We start from the raw sequence: 15419 nt of genomic DNA on the forward strand, positions 1-15419 counted from the left end.
CCTGTCCCACCCCTGATCTCCTAAGCCATCCTGCCCTCAAAAATTGTGACTTCAAAAAGAAACATGGCAGCTGCTTTGCTTCTGCCTCTCAACATTGCTTTACTATCAGCCAATGACCCCCTAATCTCTCTGTTCTTCTCCTCCTCTTGCCTCTCTCTACACTTTTAACACCTTATACAAAATACTGAACCATACCAAGCCTCGGAATCTTTAAAGCACCACAATTCCTAGGTAGACACAAGGGTGAAATGGGATAATATTCCAGCCCCTCTCTTCTGGGACCAGAGCTTCACACCTGGCCTGACATCGCCACAACGCTCTGGAGGTTTTAGGTACCTGCCACTGAACCAAACACCAAGTAAACAAAAACCCAGTTACCTGTTGAATAGGTGGCCTGGAAGCCCTTCTTCTGGACGGAGTTATCAGAGAAGAACTTGAGGAACATCTTGTTGCTGGTGGAGATGACGGGGTCCGGTTCCTTAGCCCCACAGAACCTGCCCAGGACTGGAGCCTTGGCATCTTTCCCATTGTAAACCTCCAAGTGGTCATAAGTGCATTCCTGATGACTCTCAATATCTAGCTCCGTGAAGGTCTGGGAAGAGGGAAGGAGATGGAGGGAAACTTACAATGACAGTAGGTGGCAAAGCACTGAAGTTCTATAGATCTCAAGTCACGACAGTGATGGGGGGCCATTCCAAGTCCCATACAGCATGTCTCTGGCTATGCTGTTAGAAGCCATGTTAGTCTGGACACAGCTGGCAGTTTCTCTGTGCAGCGGTCACCTTGTCTGCAATCTACTCCCATCTCATTTGATTGCTCTCAAAGCAACATTAACAAGAAGTGTTCCCCAGGGATGTTACTGCATAATTGTCCCCTTCCTCCCATGTGTGTCATGGCTCCATTGTCCATTATAGAGGCTATACACCTCCTTGCACAGCATCTGGTACTGGACATAGCTGGAGAGAGGACAATGGACTAGACAGACCATTGGTCTGAAGCGGACTGGAAATTCCTAGGTGTTGTATCTTTCACACGGGGACCGGTGGCTGTGATCACCATATCACGTGTGTTTTTCTGCTGCTGTTCCCTTGCTCTATACGTTACCAGTTTGACGCGGTGCCCAGGCGTGGTAGTTACTGCCCAGGTGCATTCTTTCTTGCTCGGGTACTTATCAGGCCAGTTAGGGCTGGTGATGGTACCAGTGATGGACGTCACCTTGTGATCACAGCCGGCTGCAGGAAGAGGATCCCAAAGAAGGAGTCAGCCAGGGGGCTATCCTCCAAAGGGTCATTTCTCCACCCTTCCTCCACCCCCAACACTCACTTACCCAACAATCCCAAAGGGCCAGCTAAGCTGTTTATCCCCTTGCCAGCCCCTTGTTGCTGAGAAAAATGAAGAGATAGGGAAACCTGTGCACGGTCCAGAGGACACTGGCAGCAAACCCTTCAGAGACCTTGTGCGCTGAGAAGCCCAGTAAGGCAACCGAACCTTTCCTGCCATCCTGGGGACACACGTACCTTCTTTGCAATCATGGTTGTTGTCATGCAGCACAAAGCCACTGCGGCACTGGCACTGGTAGCTGCCGAAAGTATTTAGGCAGTCGTGCTGGCACCCTCCATTATCCTTCGAACATTCATCTTTGTCTAAGGAGAAGAAAAGAAGCAGTCCTTGGTTTAGCAGGGCCTAGGTATTGTTCACTGCTGGGTTACGATGAATCGCCAGCATTGCAATGGACAACCCTTCTCAATGGGGTGAAATCTAGGGCAGCTGAGCCATTCAGAAAGGGCCAGACTCACCCTCAGTGCAGAAGGCTCACTCACAAGGTTCTGTGCATTACAAAATCCCACTTAAATTCCATGACTGAATTGGTGTCCAGTGCCTTCCTATGGCCCTTCTGCACTGGGGTGAACATCGGCTTAAGGGACCTCAATCCATACCATCGCCTGTTCGAGTGGAAACATCTTCCATGGAGACAAATTGTGCCAACTAGTGCCTAAATCATACCTCACTCACTACTCCCAGATTCTGAGTGCTCTGCTACTGAAAGTCCCTGGACTGGGACTCAAAACGTTCAGCTATCAGTGGAAGGAAAATATCAGACAAGCAAGTTCTTATTTCCAGCAGCAACCAGATCTATGGGCCTGACCCTGGTTCTCACTTCCACCAGAGTGAATGCAGTGATTGAAGCACCAAACTAGCGCAAGCAAGAGGAGAACCAAGCTCCATGTCTACAAATCTTGCCCTGTGCTAACTCCATATGGAAATCAATTCAATATATATGGGACACAACCATTACCTGCTTACTGTACAGACGGGTAGGTAGAAAAACAGACACAAGGACAACCAAAGATGCAAGAAAGACCAGGACATGGTGTCCTTCTTTACTTATCAATAGGAAATGTCACAGACACAATAAAAATTGGAAATAAGGGTCAACTGGTCAATGACAAACCAGAGGAGTCTAAAAACAATGGTGAATAAAAAAAATAAAAAAATAAAAAGCCAACAACCAGTTCTGTCAAGCACGGAATTTGGGGCCTGGGCCGCTCTCTGAGCGAGGCTGTGAGCTAGGACAGAACGGAAGGACATTGGTTCCCTGTTCCCTGGATCCTATGGAGGCGCAGTGGTGTTCCTGAGAAACTGAACGGAGGATTGGCCGAGTTCCTTTAGGGCCTCGTATTCTTTTCTGCAGGCGGAACTTCAAGCCGGGTGGTCGAGCTTTCGGGGGCTGCGGCTGCTGCTTCGTTTCTGAAACGACAGAGAAGGAGAGAGAGAGAAAATGAAAATGAATCTGTGCCATTGTGCCCAGAGGGAGAGTTGGACACCAAGATAAGGGAGCCAAGTAAAGGGCTGGGGGGCAGTGGGACATGCAGAGAGCGGGGCCATACTCAGTAGCACATGTTACAGAGCCGAAGGAAAGGGGAAGCATAGACACAGCTACTGCTGCCAAACTACAGGAGAAGCACAGCACAAAGGAAAGGCATCAAGATCTACCAGATCCCACTGAGTCACACCCAGCCCATTCCCTTTGGCTCTTGAAAGCAAACTTTAGCTCCAGTATTAAGTGATGGACGGGAGGAACTTTCTGGTGCAGCACCCCCTAGAGGTGCTTGGGGGAGTGTTCCTTTCAGGGCAGAAGCAACTCCTCCTTTCCCACGTTATCCCACATTCACTGGCCTAACACAGCTTTAGCTCTGCATAGAGGAAAACACAAGGAGGCAGAGGTGGGCTGGCAGACGCCAGAGAGGTTGGAGACAAGGGAGTATTGGGAGCAAATTGGCCCTTTCAAGCTATCAGTTAAATAAAGTCTTCACTAGCTGTCGCCTGCTAAAAGCCAATACAAATTCCACATTGTTTCTGTGGGGGACATGAGCATCATGGGGGATAGCCCTCCAGATAGATAACTGAGAGGACACAGGAGCTGCCCATGGTTTGCAGAGTGTTAATTTGGAGAAGGTTTTGGAAGACCATATTTGAGGGATTGTTGTTTGCACTTTGGGCACCTGGAATGGGACGGTGTGTGGAGATGGGAGGAGGCAAATTCCTCCCCCCCTACCCACTTACCTCTGCTCCGCTGAACCCTGGCTGCAATTGTTACAGGAAGGACCTGCCCCTGCACATGGCAGAACTCCCTGAAAGGCGACGTCGTCTCAAGGCTTTGGAGCATGTGCAGGACGGCTGGTTACTTAGGGCTCCCCATGGATTTCCAGCCAGGAAGGTTAGATGATCTTTATGGGCAATTTCTTTGGCTGTAGGACAGGTCAAGAGGCAGCATGGTGACGCAGATAGTGCACCGGACTGGCAGCCAGGAGACCTGGATTCTATTCACCAGCTCTGCCACTGACCTGTTTGTGTGACCTTGGGCAAGACACTTCCCCTCTCTCAGCCTCTTGTTTCCCCTCCCACCCTTTGTCAGTCTTGTCTAGGTGGTGAGCTCTTTGTGCAAGGACTGTTTCTCACTGTGTATATGCACAGCACGGGCCTGATCTCGGCTGTGGTCTTGAGGCACCACTGGAATACAAATAACAATAACAGGACAGTTAAGACTGGGCATTTGGAGATTTCCACTTATGGCAGATCCTGACTCTGGGGGCAGACAACTAAGTATTAAAAATAGCAGTAAGTTGGTCCAAGCCCCAGGTCTTGCAGTGAGCTCTTGCGTGCACTACCTGTTCAGTCTGTAAGCCCCCAGGGGCTGTGGTTCCTTTAGCTCTGTACAGTGCCAAGCACACAGTCAGGGGCTTAAACATCAAGAGTGATGGGTGCTTCTTGCAGACCAATTTCTAGTCAATGAAGAACGCAGGAACACTTTGAAAGAGCCTCCTGAATGCAGCCTATAAGCGGTGTCTCACCTGGAGCCTCGGGCACGGGAGACATCTGGCTTCCAGGGGGGTGTTCTTTTCCCCACAAGACAGCACAAATGCAGGAAAGGTTTGCTGGAGCAAAAGGCTGGTCTTATGGTTAAGGCATCACACTGGGACTCATGAGATCCAGGCTCTGTTCCCAGACTCCCCATGCGGCCTTGGGCCAGTCACTTCACCTCTCTGCCTCAGTTCCTCATCTGTAGAACAGGGGCTTAACAGTCCTTCCTTCGTCTGTTTAAATTGTCAACTCCGCCGGGCAGGGCCAGTCCCTTACTCTGTGCATGTGCAGCGCCTAGCACAATTGGAGCCTGATCTCAGAGCCTTTAGGTGTGCTACCGTGATACAAAGAATAGCAAAAATTGTGAGACTGTGCTGTCTTGTGAGGAAAAGAACACACCCCAGGAAGCCAGGTGTCTCCTGTGCCTGAGGCTCCAGGTGAGACACCACTTATAGGCTGCATTCAGGAGGCTCTTTCATTTAGACATGCATGTGGGGCTCTGTTTAGCACGATGCATGGTCCAGTTACTCTTATGAGCCTGGCTGCTGTTAAGAACAGGTGTGATGTGCCATTACAACCCCCAATACGTAACAGTACGTATCCCCTTGTTCTGACCGCCCACTGCTGCACATGGCCAGACCTGTTTCCTGGGAGGTTTATAACCAGAAAGCTCAAAGTTCATGATGCAGCAGAGGAGGGGGCTTTTAAAGGTCTAACTGTATAGGCAGCAAACAGAGCAGGCGGGAGAAGCATTTCAATCAAGGCTAGGGGACTGCAAGGGGGACTGTGCATAATAAACCCCCTTCAGGAAGGACACCTGGGATGGAGAGATAAAAGAAAGAATTTGCATAGGAAAAGAGCCCACTGGAAAGCTGTATTTAGTAACTGTTTATTCTATCAGTTCGTTCATTGAAAATAAATAATCAGCAATAACGATATCATCTGACATTTATCCCAAAGCACCTTGCAAACTCTGGGCCTGATTCTGCTTTCCGTCTGCATCCCACTGCAATCGAGTGATGCAGCATTGTGCCGTATACACCCGTTTGTATCGACACCCCCCCCCAATTCACGAAAGCACACCATTGGCCAAAGCACGTGCTTAAGTCCCACTGACTTTCAATGTTAAGCATGTGCTTAGGTGCTTTCCTGGAGCAAGGCCACATGTAGTGGTGATGAAATGCAGCCACCACTGGGCTGGAGGGCAACAACTAGGCAGATAACGCTGCACAATAGTAATGAAGGGCTAGGAAGATACCTAAGCCCAAGAGGTACTGAATCACACAAACATACAGCTGTGAAGCAATGCTTCAGTGTGGAAGGGACATGAGAAGGGGAGCTTACCTGAGCACTGACACTGGCAGCTCCAGTGGAAATGGTTCCTTAAGCGTGGTTAGATAAGCACCAAGACTCTGCAGCACCTGCTAAGGAATAGGACATTCCAGCCAATGTCTTCTGTTCGGGGGGTCAACAGCTGCTGTTCCACCACGTCTCTCTCTCTTGCTGATCTCATTTACTTGTCTAACTTACGCACCCACATTAACCCATGCCATTAGTTCTGGCCCCAGCCAGCGCTTTCTCAGGTAGAATCCAGAGTGATCTGCCTCCTGCCAGCTGCCCCTGGTTATCCCCAGCTCCCAAAGTAGCGCAGGAGGTGAAGAACGTGACTCATTCACAAAGATGGGAGGGTTCCTTCCTGTGCAACAGGACAGCGGCGGGGGGGGGGGGGGGGGGGGGGGGGGGGGGGGGGGGGGGGGGGGGGGGGGGGGGGGGGGGGGGGGGGGGGGGGGGGGGGGGGGGGGGGGGGGGGGGGGGTGGGGGGGGGGGGGGGGGGGGGGGGGGGGGGGGGGGGGGGGGGGGGGGGGGGGGGGGGGGGGGGGGGGGGGGGGGGGGGGGGGGGGGGGGGGGGGGGGGGGGGGGGGGGGGGGGGGGGGGGGGGGGGGGGGGGTGGGGGGGGGGGGGGGGGGGGGGGGGGGGGGGGGGGGGGGGGGGGGGGGGGGGGGGGGGGGGGGGGGGGGGGGGTGGGGGGGGGGGGGGGGGGGGGGGGGGGGGGGGGGGGGGGGGGGGGGGGGGGGGGGGGGGGGGGGGGGGGGGGGGGGGGGGGGGGGGGGGGGGGGGGGGGGGGGGGGGGGGGGGGGGGGGGGGTGGGGGGGGGGGGGGGGGGGGGGGGGGGGGGGGGGGGGTGGGGGGGGGGGGGGGTGGGGGGGGGGGGGGGGGGGGGGGGGGGGGGGGGGGGGGGGGGGGGGGGGGGGGGGGGGGGGGGGGGGGGGGGGGGGGGGGGGGGGGGGGGGGGGGGGGGGGGGGGGGGGGGGGGGGGGGGGGGGGGGGGGGGGGGGGGTGGGGGGGGGGGGGGGGGGGGGGGGGGGGGGTGGGGGGGGGGGGGGGGGGGGGGGGGGGGGGGGGGGGGGGGGGGGGGGGGGGGGGGGGGGGGGGGGGGGGGGGGGGGGGGGTGGGGGGGGGGGGGGGGGGGGGGTGGGGGGGGGGGGGGGGGGGGGGGGGGGTGGGGGGGGGGGGGGGGGGGGGGGGGGGGGGGGGGGGGGGGGGGGGGGGGGGGGGTGGGGGGGGGGGGGGGGGGGGGGGGGGGGGGGGGGGGGGGTGGGGGGGGGGGGGGGGGGGGGGGGGGTGGGGGGGGGGGGGGGGGGGGGGGGGGGGGGGGGGTGGGGGGGGGGGGGGGGGGGGGGGGGTGGGGGGGGGGGGGGGGGGGGGGGGGTGGGGGGGGGGGGGGGGGGGGGGGGGGGGGGGGGGGGGGGGGGGGGGGGGGGGGGGGGGGGGGGGGGGGGGGGGGGGGGGGGGGTGGGGGGGGGGGGGGGGGGGGGGGGGGGGGGGGGGGGGGGGGGGGGGGGGGGGGGGGGGGGGGGGGGGGGGGGGGGGGGGGGGGGGGGGGGGGGGGGGGGGGGGGGGTGGGGGGGGGGGGGGGGGGGGGGGGGGGGGGGGGGGGGGGGGGGGGGGGGGGGGGGGGGGGGGGGGGGGGGGGGGGTGGGGGGGGGGGGGGGGGGGGGGGGGGGGGGGGGGGGGGGGGGGGGGGGGGGGGGGGGGGGGTGGGGGGGGGGGGGGGGGGGGGGGGGGGGGGGTGGGGGGGGGGGGGGGGGGGGGGGGGGGGGGGGGGGGGGGGGGGGGGGGGGGGGGGGGGGGGGGGGGGGGGGGGGGGGGGGGGGGGGGGGGTGGGGGGGGGGGGGGGGGGGGGGGGGGGGGGGGGGGGGGGGGGGGGGGGGGGGGGGGGGGGGGGGGGGGGGGGGGGGGGGGTGGGGGGGGGGGGGGGGGGGGGGGGGGGGGGGGGGGGGGGGGGTGGGGGGGGGGGGGGGGGGGGGGGGGGGGGGGGGGGGGGGGGGGGGGGGGGGTGGGGGGGGGGGGGTGGGGGGGGGGGGGGGGGGGGGGGGGGGGGGGGGGGGGGGGGGGGGGGGGGGGGGTGGGGGGGGGGGGGGGGGGGGGGGGGGGGGGGGGGGGGGGGGTGGGGGGGGGGGGGGGGGGGGGGGGGGGGGGGGGGGGGGGGGGGTGGGGGGGGGGGGGGGGGGGGGGGGGGGGGGGGGGGGGGGGGGGGGGGGGGGGGGGGGGGGGGGGGTGGGGGGGGGGGGGGGGGGGGGGGGGGGGGTGGGGGGGGGGGGGGGGGGGGGGGGGGGGGGGGGGGGGGTGGGGGGGGGGGGGGGGGGGGGGGGGGGGGGGGGGGGGGGGGGGGGGGGGGGGGGGGGGGGGGGGGGGGGGGGGGGGGGGGGGGGGGGGGGGGGGGGGGGGGGGGGGGGGGGGGGGGGGGGTGGGGGGGGGGGGGGGGGGGGGGGGGGGGGGGGGGGGGGGGGGGGGGGGGGGGGGGGGGGGGGGGGGGGGGGGGGGGGGGGGGGGGGGGGGGGGGGGGGGGGGGGGGGGGGGGGGGGGGGGGGGGGGGGGGGGGGGGGGGGGGGGGGGGGGGGGGGGGGTGGGGGGGGGGGGTGGGGGGGGGGGGGGGGGGTGGGGGGGGGGGGGGGGGTGGGGGGGGGGGGGGGGGGGGGGGGGGGGGGGGGGGGGGGGGGGGGGTGGGGGGGGGGGGGGGGGGGGTGGGGGGGGGGGGGGGGGGGGGGGGGGGGGGGGGGGGGGGGGGGGGGGGGGGGGGGGGGGGGGGGGGGGGGGGGGGGGGGTGGGGGGGGGGGGGGGGGGGGGGGGGGGGGGGGGGGGGGGGGGGGGGGGGGGGGGGGGGGGGGGGGGGGGGGGGGGGGGGGGGGGTGGGGGGGGGGGGGGGGGGGGGGGGGGGGGGGGGGGGGGGGGGGGGGGGGGGTGGGGGGGGGGGGGGGGGGGGGGGGGGGGGGGGGGGGGGGGGGGGGGGGGGGGGGGGGGGGGGGGGGGGGGGGGGGGTGGGGGGGGGGGGGGGGGGGGGGGGGGGGGGGGGGGGGGGGGGGGGGGGGGGGGGGGGGGGGGGGTGGGGGGGGGGGGGGGGGGGGGGGGGGGGGGGGGGGGGGGGGGGGGGGGGGGGGGGGGGGGGGGGGGGGGGGGTGGGGGGGGGGGGGGGGGGGGGGGGGGGGGGGGGGGGGGGGGGTGGGGGGGGGGGGGGGGGGGGGGGGGGGGGGGGGGGGGGTGGGGGGGGGGGGGGGGGGGGGGGGGGGGGGGGGGGGGGGGGGGGGGGGGGGGGGGGGGGGGTGGGGGGGGGGGGGGGGGGGGGGGGGGGGGGGGGTGGGGGGGGGGGGGGGGGGGGTGGGGGGGGGGGGGGGGGGGGGGGGGGGGGGGGGGGGGGGGGGGGGGGGGGGGGGGGGGGTGGGGGGGGGGGGGGTGGGGGGGGGGGGGGGGGGGGGGGGTGGGGGGGGGGGGGGGGGGGGGGGGGGGGGGGGGGGGTGGGGGGGGGGGGGGGGGGGGGGGGGGGGGGGGGGGGGGGGGGGGGGGGGGGGGGGGGGGGGGGGGGGGGGTGGGGGGGGGGGGGGGGGGGGGGGTGGGGGGGGGGGGGGGGGGGGGGGTGGGGGGGGGGGGGGGGTGGGGGGGGGGGGGGGGGGGGGGGGGGGGGGGGGGGGGGGGGGGGGGGGGGGGGGGGGGGGGGGGGGGGGGGGGGGGGGGGGGTGGGGGGGGGGGGGGTGGGGGGGGGGGGGGGGGGGGGGGGGGGGGGGGGGGGGGGGGGGGGGGGGGGGGGGGGGGGGGGGGGGGGGGGGGGGGGGGGGGGGTGGGGGGGGGGGGGGGGGGGGGGGGGGGGGGGGTGGGGGGGGGGGGGGGGGGGGGGGGGGGGGGGGGGGGGGGGGGGGGGGGGGGGGGGGGGGGGGGTGGGGGCCAGGCTTTGTTTCCTGCCTGAATCTGGAGCATGAGTGACGCAAGAACTCCAGAGAGGACCAAGGGTATAAGAATACATTTAGAGAGGAGACCAGCCAGCCAAGCAAACATCTGGGAGCTGCTCATGGCTGGCCCTGCCTGGTGTTGGACTGTAACAATAGAATATTCTGGAAGTAAATAGGGGTGATACACCAAATAGAGAATCCAGTTCTCTTTGTGTCCTCCAGCTTCATCTTGCTGTGACCTGAGTGAAGAGACAGAAGGGATATTTTTATGGCCTTGTTAGCATTGGGCACCTCTGGTTATCCACAGCCTGAGGACGTTCCAGTGAGTAGAGCCCATGGGACAAACTGGGGGCTCCCCGAGAAGTCACCTATGGTTCCCTAGTTGCCACAAAATGTGAACGAGGGTGTGTAGTGGCCATCGCAGTTATAAAGCCACGGATCTGAATTGTTCTGTGAGTGGGTAGGTGCGATTTGGGAAGTCTTTGGGGAATGCTGTGTTTCTATAATGGCAGATGGGGCAGGGGAGCAAACACAAGGAACATCAAAAGGCTGAGAAGGACCTAAATTGGTGCCTGGGATCCTGCATCCCCTACCCATCCAAGTAGTGCCACTAAAGCAATGGGTGAAATCCTGACCCTATTGAAGTCAATGATGAAATTCCCATTGACTTCAGCAGGGCCCCGATTTCACTCACCTAGGTGACTAAAGGATCCAGGAGCAGGCCATTAAGCTAGGAAGTAGAGGAGAATAAAACACTTACCCGGATGCCTCGGCAATCCTGCTGCATGATCAGCTGCTGAGGCTTATCTGAGGTCGTCCTTTGCTGGATGGTGGCGATTCCTGTTGGCTGAGCCAGGCCGGATTACCTTACTTGCCTTGTTTTCATTTAAAAAAATAAAGTAAAAATACCATACCCGAAGCCCGTCCATTGGCTCTTCATTCATTCCAGCCAGCTGCAGAAGGCCTTGATTAACAAGTGACGTGATGGTGCTATAGGAGCTGCAGAAGCCCTGTTGGGTGGGTTCTTTGGAACATCTCCGATGGCAGCATGGGATGGGGCAGGGCACTCATCAGGAGCTGTAGGAAATTCTCTGAGCTTTGAGGGCACAACTGCTCAGGCAGATGGCTTGAAGGGGCCAGGACCTTGAAGAATCCATTGGGGATTCAAGGAGTTTGTCATCATTGCTCTCCTTTCTTTGGCCCCGATTCAGGAATGCCCTTAGGCATATGCTTAAATCCATCCCTAATCAAGAAGTTTGTGCTTCCCTTTAAACACGTCCTTCAATCCCCTGGACTTCACTGGGACTTCAGCATGCGCTTAAAGATAACCATGTCCTAAACATGTATGAAATGTATCAAAGAGGATTTGCAGCTGCAATGTAATGAAAGGACCTCAGGACAAATCCTGTCCAGACTTAAAACCTGTCCTAAACAAAAATGAATTGGGGTCCTCGAGCCAGCCCCTCAACTGGTCTTCCATGGAGCTATGCTGATTTACATCAGCTGGAAAGCTTGCCCAGGAGTTTGGTTTTTTTAAAGAAGAGGATAAAGGATTTCCAAAATCGAATGCTGCTTCCAAGGCATTGGTGTAGGAAAGAAGAGAAAGACACACACCACACAGGAAATAAGCAGGTAATGGTTTTCACTGGAACTGTCCCAACATTCCCTGTCTGCTTTAAAGGAAGGAGACCCAACCCAAGGAGCGTAGGCAGCTGAATGGCTACATGTATCAAAGATGACTGACCGCCACAGCATAATTAAGGGACCTCAGGACAAATCCTGCCTAGACTTAGACCCAGTGCAATCCCATTGCCGTATAAGGTACAAGCCAGGGATCCAAATGACCCTGCACAGCCAAGACAGTAGGACGGGTCAATATTTCACCACTGTTACTAGTCGAGGAAAGTAGGGGGAGTTTTTAGTCCATTCTAGATCAGCACACATCCCAGCAAGAGGAGGAAGAGAGGGGACACCCTCGAGCAGAGAAGGAGCGCCGATGCTTTGCCACATCCTCAGCACGACCGGAGGAGGGACAACTAGCAAAAGCATTGAGCAGACAGTGGCATCGTCGAAGCAGAGCCAGGGATTGGGATGCACTGCGGGGACAGGCAAAGCGGAGGAGGCGATGCGAGGAGACACCTGTAGCTAAGGTGAGAAGTGGCCCACTCGGAGAGCTCAAATTCCTTGAAGCTGTTAAGATACAATGATGCTAGAGAATGCAGTGCCCTGGGAAGGGAAGGCCAGCACCAAGGGCAGTCAGGGACTAGGGCAGCTCATTGCTTTCCCAGGAGTTGTCCCGTTAAATGTAGCACAACTAATCAGATGGCAAGCTCTTTGGGGCAGGGCCTCTCTTTGTTCTGTGTTAGTACAGCACCTAACACAAGAGGTCCATGACTGTGGCTCCTAGGTGCTACTGCAATACACAGCATTAATAATTCCAGATACAGATGACAGCACTTAGATATCTGAGGCCTGATTTGCAGAGGTGCTGAGCACCAGCAGGCCCCATTAACGTCATCTGGCCCTGTGGGAGATCAGCATCTTTTAAAGTCAGGCAGGCACTGACAACTGGCTATGGAGCCGAACGCTGGTTCTGGCAGTTTTGCACCTGTAGTTGACTGCAGGGGCCCAAGGCCTAGAGCTGACTTCAAGGTCTAGCCTTGCAAATGAAATAAAAAGCACGTGGGCTTGTCTATTCCGAGACCTAGCGGGTGGCAAGCAGGAGTTTCAAGCAGCAAGGTGCCAAAGTGCACTAGGGAAATTTTAGTGCAGGGTAGCAGGGCCCACCCAGCCCCTTAGTGTGCGGCAAGCTGTAGATTCACACCCCAGCTGGCCACGCACTCAGTCTTTGTGTAGACAAGCCCTGTTTGTGTCAATGCCACTAAAAGCTTCCCAAGTTGGGAGTGGACAATGCCCAGGCTTCCTGAGTTGGAGGAATACTCATGTGGGGAGTTTGTTTGAAACCAATGAAGGCCCATAGGCATGAGTTGGCATACGGCTGTGTTAGCTGACACGTATCCTTTACTTAGAGTCTCTCACCCCCTGACTGCCATATGGATGTATCCTTAGCCACATGCAGCAGTCAATGGGAGTGGAGGCCACGTTGCTGACAGCCGAATTTAGCCCAGTGTGTATAACTTACCCCGGTAACAGTGCAGCTTTATGTCACTGCTAACTTGGCGCAGAGGGATCCACTGGGGCTGCCCGGGCTCATCCCAGGGGGTGGCTGGCTGTATCTGACACACACACACAAGGCCACATTCTGCTGCCCTCACTCACGGTGAGTCTGCCTTTGTGCCATTGACTGCACTTGCACACCAGGCGTGAGCAAGGGTGGCAGAATCAGGACCAGAGTAAGCCGTGAGGCCCACATCCTCAAAGATAGTCTGGCACCGGACTCACAGTGTTTTAAATGGGAGTTCAGTGCCTGAATACCTGAGGATCTGGGCCTAAGTACACTGGGCCAGATTCTCATCTCCATTACACTGGTGCAGACCTGCAGCCACTTCAGCATCCTCTGGATTTACCCCTGCAACAGGGGGCAGAATGCGGCCCATACACTGTACACAGCCTGTAGCATACAGTGACCCACGGGAACTAACTCCAGAGGGACAGAGATTTTGCCTATTTAATGGAGAGTTTGGGAAACAGCCTTAGTTGCGGGTTGGTTTTTTTTCAATTTCCTTAAACAGGGGCCTGGCTGGGGTTTTGGTCCAAATCTTCCACTGGTGTACATCAGTGTAGCACCGATGCTGGTTTACACCAGGTGAGGATTTGGCCATTTCTAGTTGGGATGAGCTGCAGAAACTCGAACATGTTTCCTCACTCCTCCCTGGCTCTCCGGTGCAGCTGCAGGTGGAGCAGGGGAGGCATCTGCATAGAACTTCCTGGAGGCAGCAGAGTGTCCTCCAGTGAAAGGGGCTGGGGACTGCACCCTCTAGGCATAGGTAAGCGGCTGGAGCTGGTTAGCAATAGGGTGGGGGTGAAGGGACAGAGGATACCCAGGCTGCAGGCTGGCGGGTCTACCTGAGAAGAAATGGGCTTTGAAGCCCTTCTTGGAGACGGTGTTGTCAGATTTGAACTCGATCCTCATATTGTTGTACTGGGAAGTGATGACGTCAGGCTTCTCAGCACCGCAGAACTTGCCGTGCAGCTTGGAGTCGGCTGACAGCCCACTGCGCACCTCCACAAAGTCGTATTTGCACACCTGCTGGGGTGAGGGTGGAGGGGACAGACAGAGGAGCCAGGCTGAGACAGAGTGAGGAGAGGCAGCCAGCAGGAGCTGACCAGCAGCTCATCTGGATGAGGGTTTAGAGCACTGAGCTCAGGGCTTGTATCAGCACTAGCTAGACAGTGGCTGGGCGCTGATGCTAGAAAAATTCAGACTGGAAGTAAGGTGTACATTTTCAACATAGAGAGTAACTAACCACTGAAAAAATCTACCAAGGGTCCTGGTGGATTCTCCATCAGTTGCAATTTTAAAATCCAGATTGGATGTTTTCCTAAAACATCTCTGGTTCAGACAGGAATTAATTTTAGGGAAATTCTCTGATGATCACTGCGGTCCCTTCTGGCCTTAGAGTCTATGAATTTAGTGCAACAACCAACCCGATGTAGAAAAGTCTCTCACTTCCTCTGAGAGCTACTACATTGGCTTTGACCCATGCACCTACCAGGACGTAGAACCACCTTGAGAAATGAACGTCTGACCTCCCTCTGCAGTCATGCCTCCCGCTAACCCCAGACCATGCATGCCGAGGCTTGCAACGTTGCAGGGATCTTCACCTGGAGATGCAGCAAGCAGGTCTTTTGCAGGTTGTGGTGAAGAGTTTAGAAAGGAGGAGCTCCTCCCATAAGGAGATGGGGCCTTGGTACTCACGTCATTCCCCTCAGTCTCAAAGAATTCGAATTGCAGTGAGATGCGGTACTGGGAGGGCGCCACAAGATGCCAGACACAGTCCTTGTTGGGCGGATATTCCTTGGGCCAGCCAGGGCTGGTGATGGAGCCGTTGAGTCTGGTGAGGAGGCCTCCACAGGCGGCTGCAGGGTACAAAGCATGAGAGCATTGGCCAGGCTTCCCTCCTGCATGACACTTTGACTGTTCTAGGCCCTGCACCGCTCAGAAGCAGATGGGTGGGCTGGAGCAGTGCAGGGCTAGGTGTGGAGGGGAAGAGCAGTTACAGCTCTGGAACTGTCAGCAGGGTCAAGAGAAGGGTCATGGCCACTCATAGATACCGACCTTCACACCGGCGCTTGTCCAAAGCTAGCTCGTAGCCAGGGTCACAGGCACACCGGTAGCTGCCTAGGGTGTTCACGCAGCGCTGCTCACACCCGCCGTTGTTGGGCTGCGAGCACTCGTCTACCTCTGCAAGGGGACAAAGGCAGAGAAAGGGTTTGGTAGTGGGACACCTGGAACAGGCTGCCAGGGCCACGTCCAGTGCTGGCCAGCAAGGGGGGCTGTGCCATTCTCGGAGCCCCCCATGGAGGACAGGACTGGGGACTGCAGCCCCAATTGAGCACTCAGGAGAAAAACTGGGGAGCAGTGGCCTGAAAAGAGAGAGGCCTCTGAGCAAGCTAAGCTCCCAGCCAGTCGCTAGAGGGTTGGGCCATACCTTGGACTGGGCTCGCTTTTGGTCCCTCTGCTCCTGGAAGCCCAAGGATAATGGTTGGGATTTTAAAGCCAAAGAGCTTCCCACTGCTGACATGAGGGAACAGCTCAGCCTGCCCCTTTCCCGCTGGCAAGCAGAATCCATCCACCCCGGCACGCTGTGCCAAGCCCACTACCCATGCACAAAGAAAGGGTCCATTGCCACAGGAGCTCCAGATGCTGCCGGC

General features: G+C 61.6%; 1 protein-coding gene across 3 annotated transcripts in view; it reads right to left on the minus strand.

Annotated features, from left to right (window-relative positions):
* The window catches only part of BMP1 (bone morphogenetic protein 1), an 87620-nt gene that overhangs the window by 2654 nt on the left and 69547 nt on the right, over positions 1-15419 (minus strand). Inside the window, exons 13-18 of one of the 3 annotated variants that reach the window (XM_050939891.1) lie at positions 14824-14949; positions 14464-14624; positions 13611-13794; positions 1518-1643; positions 1105-1232; positions 379-592 (exon numbers count right to left, since the gene is read on the minus strand). In XM_050939891.1, coding sequence (XP_050795848.1) covers positions 379-592; positions 1105-1232; positions 1518-1643; positions 13611-13794; positions 14464-14624; positions 14824-14949 — 939 coding nt within the window. Of the gene's footprint in view, positions 1-378; positions 593-1104; positions 1233-1517; positions 1644-2350; positions 2749-13610; positions 13795-14463; positions 14625-14823; positions 14950-15419 lie in introns of those variants that run through there. The other 2 variants (XM_050939892.1, XM_050939893.1) reach the window with 2 other exon arrangements.

This window comes from Gopherus flavomarginatus, chromosome 2 (genome assembly GCF_025201925.1).
Source record: "Gopherus flavomarginatus isolate rGopFla2 chromosome 2, rGopFla2.mat.asm, whole genome shotgun sequence".
Classification (NCBI taxonomy): Eukaryota; Metazoa; Chordata; order Testudines; family Testudinidae; genus Gopherus; species Gopherus flavomarginatus.